The sequence below is a fragment of the Mangifera indica genome, chromosome 3, assembly GCF_011075055.1.
Source record: "Mangifera indica cultivar Alphonso chromosome 3, CATAS_Mindica_2.1, whole genome shotgun sequence".
In the NCBI taxonomy this organism is placed as follows: Eukaryota; Viridiplantae; Streptophyta; class Magnoliopsida; order Sapindales; family Anacardiaceae; genus Mangifera; species Mangifera indica.
In genome coordinates, this window is record NC_058139.1 from 4,279,369 (window position 1) to 4,286,840 (window position 7,472).

Genomic DNA, 7,472 nt, shown 5'->3' on the forward strand with positions numbered 1-7,472 from the left:
GAGAAAAAAGAAATTGTTTTTCTTCAGAATTTGATTTTAGTTTGAACAGAATTCACACATTCAATCACTACCTGAAAATGATTTTAAAAAATGAAGTGTTTTTAAAAGTTTACTAGCTGCATGCTTGACCAGCCGGTGATCAATCTTAACATAGTCATCAAACAATCATTTTAAAAGCTTTTGACAGAAATCCATATTACCCCTTAGACATAAGACCATTTTTATAAACTTACCAATAGTCACCACAAGAACAAACACTGTCCTTAAAATGATGGAATCTTGTTGTGTCTCTCACAATAATTTCTCTTTTTTCTATTGCTGATATGTGCTTGATAGCACGATGGCAATCCCCACATACTCTCAAGTTTTTAAACACTCGAATGGGAGTCCCTAATGGCACTTTCATTATCCCAAAAGCTATTGCCAGCTTTTCACTGTGAAACAGCAAAAGTTGTTCTTTCAGTTCTTCTCCTACATCATGTAAGGCAAACTCAAGGTCGGGCACATAGCCCGCCAACTTCATTTTCTTCTCTAGTTCTCTCAGTTTTTCATGAATACTAGTTAGCTCTTTGTGAACCCGATCACTGGATCTAAACTCATGAACAACACTTCCCACCTCAATCCAACTATATCCAGGCGTCTTTACCACCTTGTTTTCTTTCATTGACCGTCTAACTCTAGCAACATCATCCCATTTATTCATAGCTGCATAAACATTAGCAAGTTGAACATACCCAGCAGCATTTGTTGGATCAAGACTAAGCAAGCTGTTGGCAGCAAACTCAGCCAGATGCAATCTTTTATGGATCCTACAAGCACCCAACAGGGTTCCAAAAATGGCAGGATGGGGTCTAAAAGGCATTTTCTTAATCAAGTCTACAGCTTTATCTAGCCTCCCAGCTCGACCAAGAAGATCAACCATGCAGGTATAGTGATCCAGCTTGGCTTCAATTCCATAATCCTTTCCCATTGACTCAAAATATCGAATCCCAAGGTCTACCCATCCTGCATGGTTGCAAGCCAGTAACACTGCAACAAAAGTGATCCAATCTGGGTTCATTCCCTCATCCTTCATCTCACCGAACAATTGGATTGCTTTTTCACCTGCTCCATGTTGAGCAAAGCCAGAAATCATAGCATTCCAAGTCACAACATCTTTTAGTTGAATCTCAAGAAACAACTTCCAAGCATCTTCCAAGTCCCCACACTTAGAATACATACTAATCAATGAAGTCGCTGCTGTTGTATCACTGTACAACAAGGACTTACAAACTAATTGATGAACTTGCCTACCAAACTGCAGTGCAGATAATTCGCTACAACCCAATAAAACACTACTCAAACTTGAAGCGTTTGGCCTAATCCTTAAGCTCTTCATCATCCTAAACAGCTTCAAGCCATCCTCAGCTCTACAATTCTCAACATAACCTGCAATCATAGCATTCCAAGTGACTAAATTCTTCATGGGCATTTCTTTAAATAACTTCTCAGCTAAATCAACCTTCCCAAACTTCATGTACCCATTAATCATTGCAGTCCAGGCCACAATACTCTTCACCGGCGCATCCTCAAAAAATTCCACGGCTCTATCCAACTCCCCACACTCAACATACCCAGATATCATAGCACTCCAAGAAACACTGTTTTTCTCTGGCATGGCCAAAAACAGGTCCCGAGCTTTGCTCATTCTCTTGTCACGGACGAAACCTGATATCATTGTATTCCAAGAAGCTATATCTTTGAAAGGCAATCGATTAAAGAAATCAAAAGCAGCTTCTATATCATCAGAATTGAGTAAAATACAAGAAAGCATGATATTATATGTAACCGTATCTGGGTAAGGAATTTTATCGAACAGTTCCTGTGCTTCCTTCATTTTTCCCTTCCTTCTGGAATAGGCCGCTAAGATTGAATTCCAAGTGACTGTTGTCTTAACCGTAATGTTATTGAATACTTTAAGGGCAGAATCTAAGTCACCTAATCTAATGTAGGTAGTAATACTCTTATTTGATGAAATGATTTCACTATAGCAATGCTTGCTTGGGTTGGCATTTGGGGATTGGATATAGAAAAGACAGTTTTGGTATCTGATTGGTAAGAAAATTTTGCGGAAAGGAGTCGAGTATTGTTGGTTTCTTGTACTTCTGAGGTAAAGCATTAGTAAGTGTAAAAAAACTCAGTTAATTATACAATACACAGCATCATCATACAACAAGGAAACAACGAAAGGCAGATTCTAACGTTAACAATAACGTTGGTGCTGTCTCGATGTAAATCGCCATTGCAGACTGTTTATCATTGGATAAACTTGATCATTTGCTTCCTTTGGGCTCAAGTATTTCCGAGCCTGGTATTCTCAAGTAATTTGTTGCTGGGATTTCCTAATTGACATGCTATGCCGTTGGAAAAATCATTTAATGATTTTGTAATGTTCAATAAAATTAAATCATTTTAGTCCTTAAAGTTTTACTAACTATATTTTACATCCTTAGTTAATGCCATTGACTTTGCTGGCAAACCAGCCGTATCCTATCCAAGATAATGTGATTTGGACTAGATTGCATCTAATCATTCAACATGGTGTGATTCTGTCAAAGTACATTAAGATTGTGTAATTTGACTGGAACCATGTCTTGAATTTATTTTTTTTAAAGTCAAATTACATTATTCTAAATGCAATTTAGTTGTACTATATCATCTTAAATATGATTCAATAAGATCATACAATTTTAGATATAATTTAGCTAAAATCACATTTAGAAGCACTTTAATGACCATTTAGAATAATGTTAAGTTAAAATTTTGATCTTTTAATTTAAAGATGTTGATGTAAATGATTAATTTTCAAATTAGTGAAAGAAGTGAATTTGTATATGTTTTAAAGGTGTAAAGATGTTGAGTTCAACTTGACTAATAGATGGACGGGCTCAAGTTCAACTCATTATTGAAATTTAAAACTTTTAAAATAAAATTTTAACTTATCAATTATTAAATTTAAAAAAATTATATTTTCTAATAAAAAAATAAAAAGAAATTTCACTATAATAAGAAATGAAGAAATAAACTTATTTATAATATGTAAGTTTGAGTTTTGGAAAAATTAAAAACTTCAAGTTTTGGTTAAAACCTAGTATTTATCATTCTTTATAACGAGTGAATGAAGTAGGCTTAGATTCTCAACCACTTAACCAAATAATAATAGAGTTTTGATTTGCCGGTAAAAGACTTGAAGTCAACCACTGAATTCAAATTCTCTACCGTAAAATCACACCAGGGTCCGGGTCCGGGTTCGGGCTCGGTGATAGTTGATTGGTTGTTAAATTGTCGACGGTTGGATTTTGTGGTGGTTTGATTGTTTTCCTCGTGAGAAAACAAGAAATCCTCCGCTTTAACCAGCTTTATCTTTTCACTTGAGACAAACATATATTCATAATCACCAGAACAAATTAGGCAAAAGGATGCTTCAGCAGACTGAGAAGCTTGTACGACCGAAAATAGCGGGGACTTCGAAACATACTTATTTCCACATTTGATTGACACGATGAAGGAATAAGATCCAACACACTGCACAGAACCCAAACCTTTGAATGCTCAAAATGCAAGCAAATGCCAGGTTTTTACTGTAATTGAAATGATTGAATATTTTATTTTAAAACCTACCCTTTTGATGGCCATTCACTCCAAGTGTATATCTCAAGACACGATACATATATATATGTCAACAAAAAAAGAATTCATTTCTGTAGCCGCATTAATAAAAGTAAAGCATTAGAAACACCAGAATGCAGAAATTCAAATTCAAAAGATCTAAAATCCTACCACAAAACCAAAACTGATGCCACTACTCGGTTCAACAAGAAATAATGACCCATCTGCCCTAATAATTTAAGCTGAAAAAGAAGGGTATGCATGCACGTCAAAGACTTAAAATTTACACTCAAGAAGACTTAACATTCACCATGGTTTTTTATGCAGGAAATATGATTCCTGTTAAATAACCTTCGACTTGACACGACTCTTAAATAGATCACAAGAGTGCAAATGGGGGAACATTAGGGTGTACTGAAGATGAGATGATGTTTCACTTGCCCCCCAATGAGGGAAAATGTCCAGGATCCTCAATAGATGGGGCTGCTACATTACTGGATGAGTAGCCTCCATATCCACCTCTTGAACCACGGCCACGGCCTCGACCACGACTGCCAGGGTTATAGTACCTCTCTCCTTCAGCAGGTTTCAAGAACTCATTTATGCTAACAGACTACAAACAAATTAAGTAATTCATTAGACAGGACTTCAACATCTATAATACAGGAAAACACTAGTAACACAGTTAAACTCAACAATATTGAAAGTTAATTTTCATTAATAAATACTAAAGAAGCACAAGTTCACAGCTGTATGCAAAACAAGAACAGACCTAAAATTTTGAAAACAATAACTTAAAAGAAATCAGCACCATACCATTACAAAAACTTGAATATTAATTTATCATCAATTTTGATAAAATTAGTAGAGAAAGCTTTGACTAGTGAATAGCCAAATTATATTCACATGTCGTGGAAAGAATTCAGAGAAAGAAGGTGGTTCCATCATGAGGTTTGTTTGGGGATAATGACACTATAAAATCAATCACAGAAAATAACAATTACTTATCAAGACTATTTTGTTAAAAATTGTTTCTAACACAAACCTTCTTAGCTTTCTCTTCTTTATCAGCAGCATCTTTGCGTTTGTCCTTATCAGAGCCCTAAAAATCAGTAGTCAACAAGTTAATGCACCAGAAAAATGTAAAATCAAAAGAAAAGGTAATAATAACTATAATTAGGAATGTTAATGGCTCTTACCAGTTTGACAAAGATGTCATCATTGCTTTTCTTACTTGATAGTGGTTGCATGGACTTGAACTCTTTGTCCACATCAACCTTCCTTTCCTCAGTCTTCAAGGCAAGCAAAGCTTTCCTCTTCTCTTCAAGAAGCTTTTCATACACGTCCAAAGTCATTTCCTTCACAAAATTGAAAGAAGTGAAAACTAGAAAGATGTGACTAAATATGCAAGAGATAGAAGAAATTAACAGGAAGAAAAATGGATTCATTGCACTACTCACAGGGTTATCACACATGCTAAACTTTGATAAAATTATTTCAGTAATTCTACAAAATAAAGGCAAAGGAAAGCGTAGAATTTAACACAGTTCACTTAATACAAACAGTGTAATCCATAACTGAAGTAACATCGCCTCCATCTTTTAATTTACCTTTATTCACATTGAAACATACTAATAAAGCACTTAAATTATGCTCTAAATAGCACTACAGTGATTAAGAGCATCCCAATCAATTCTATATTCTGTAAATAACCAACAGCTGAATATGGAACGTTTAAGAGACCAGCCACAATGTTCAGATAAGACAATGTACCTTTTCTTCAGGCTCCTTATCTTCTTGCTCATTCACAGGATTCTCCTTATTGGCACCCACATCTTCTTCACCAGCAGGCTTGTCAGCACTCACATTCTTCTCATTTTCAACAACAGGCTCTTCAGTCTCCCTTACATTGACAAGAAAAATAAATATGTATGTAAGCAGGACAACTCATATAAAAGAATAAAAATCAATCAACTGCCAGAGAAAAATAATTATTAAGCTAAAGTGATCAGATGGACAAAATACTCACGGTGCAATTTCATCAGCTGGAGTTCCCCAATTGCCACGACCAGCCCCATCACGTTTAATCTCATTGCTGATAAAATAAAATAAAATCCATAAATGGAGTTTGGAAAAAGAAAAAGGAGATTATGTTAACCTATTAGGTAGCTGAAGATGAACATCTCAGTTTTAAGAATACAAACCCACGCCCTGTCCCACTGCGACGTTCAAATTGTCTACGTGGACGATCTCCTTCCCCAGATTCTCCATTGCCAAAGACACCACGGCGACCCCCACGGAAGGAACCACGAGGAGCACCATAACTACGCCTTTCAGATGGCTTTCCTTCTTCTCCCTCTTCAGAGGGTTTGTATCCTCCAGAAAATCCATTACTGCCACCAAATGTGTCATTGTTGCTTGAATCTCGGTCATAGCCACGACCTCCTCCACCACGCCCAAAACCACGACCACGACTGCCACGGCCCCCACCACGTCCACTTTCAGTCTTTGAATCCCTCACTACTTGAGAAAAGACCAGCAAGTTAACAGAATGGAAACTCAATAAGTACCTAAATTTGAAATTTATGACTATATACAGCTAAGCTTTTGCCCTTTATTGTCTAATGTTTTCTTTTATAAAAGATTGATTTCTTCCTTACTTTTGTTCGGATTCTTTGCTCTGTTCCATAGCACAAAACGAAACGACACAGTTACAACAAAACCGATGTAGGTAACTTCAGACGCCATAGATTGTAATGCAAATATAACACTTCAACGGATCCCATCAACAGGAAATCACCAAAACAACAATCATTCACAAACTGCAAACACATAACACTCAACTGGCACCAAGCACATATATTCAAATCACTACTATGAAATAAAAGACAAGCGAAAAGTTAAAAGCTTTAATCTTCCAATCACTTCCTCAGCAACCAAACAATAAAGTACTAACAGAAATTGAATGCAACAATAAGGATCAAAAATAAAAAATAAACGAAACGAGTAGAGGAAGCTCACCAGCTTGAGTGGGAGGGGTTGGCTTGGTGGGAAATTTCGGCGCCGGCTTGGCCGCTGACTGAGCTTGAGGAGTTGACACAGATTTCTTAGGCTTGTCAGCGAGCTTGGGCTGCTGAACAGAGACGAGCTGACTAAGGTCTTCGTTATCATTGTCACCCAGCAGGTCAAAGGGGTTCATTGTGGCCATTGTTTTGGATAGGTATGGAAACTACCAAGTCAACAAATCAGGAGTTCGATAGAAGGAAATGAAGCCTTATTGCTCAGAAAAAGCCATTAAAGATTCGATCTAAAGAAAATAAATTTCTGAAGCAAAGAAAGAGAAAGAGAAAGTGAAAGTGAGAGAAACCCTAGCCTAAGCGGCAGAGAAGTAAGAGTAAGGCTAAACCTAATCTTAAAAACCCTAAAAGTGTGAGGCTACGGCCAGTTTCACTTTAACTAGTTTGCTGTTGCTTTTGTTCGCCGCCTGATGTCCACACTTATTCAGGATTGGCCCAACTCACTTACTATCTCGCTCCCTCTCTTTATATTTCAATGTTCATGTTTGGAACATTTTTTTATTTATTTAGTTAATTTTTTTAATTTTAATTCCTATGTAAATTTTAAAATTAACTATCACATTAAATTTATAATTTCATATATTAAGAAAATAAATTTTAAAAACTAACAATGTTATTACTTGTTGTACCTAATGATATATGATACTACATCATCGACACAATTCGGGTATGCTTTTTTTCCTTGCTCTTTTTTAGTTTTTAAATATAAAAGACCCAAAATTAAAATTAGGAATGAGACCTACTTTG

The 7,472-nt window shown here is 36.0% G+C and overlaps 2 protein-coding genes across 3 annotated transcripts; both read right to left on the bottom strand.

Annotated features, from left to right (window-relative positions):
- Nucleotides 1–96: 96 nt before the first annotated feature.
- LOC123211981 (pentatricopeptide repeat-containing protein At4g16835, mitochondrial) lies at nt 97–2,377 on the bottom strand. The gene has a single exon (XM_044630977.1). It carries the CDS (start codon nt 2,156–2,158, stop codon nt 230–232), a length of 1,929 nt encoding a protein of 642 aa, XP_044486912.1. The 5' UTR covers nt 2,159–2,377; the 3' UTR covers nt 97–229.
- A 1,339-nt stretch (nt 2,378–3,716) lies between these two features.
- On the bottom strand, nt 3,717–7,072 carry LOC123212009 (RGG repeats nuclear RNA binding protein A-like). Of its 2 annotated transcripts, none has more exons than XM_044631024.1 (7): nt 6,670–7,072; nt 5,853–6,168; nt 5,678–5,743; nt 5,422–5,551; nt 4,848–5,006; nt 4,694–4,750; nt 3,717–4,261 (listed from the first exon to the last, which is right to left on the bottom strand). In XM_044631024.1, exons 1-7 carry the CDS (start codon nt 6,854–6,856, stop codon nt 4,082–4,084), a joined length of 1,095 nt encoding a protein of 364 aa, XP_044486959.1. In that variant the 5' UTR covers nt 6,857–7,072; the 3' UTR covers nt 3,717–4,081. The 2 variants fall into 2 exon arrangements, with proteins under 2 accessions (XP_044486959.1, XP_044486958.1); XM_044631023.1 differs by having other exon boundaries at nt 5,853–6,171; nt 6,670–7,039.
- Between the last annotated feature and the right edge of the window lie 400 nt (nt 7,073–7,472).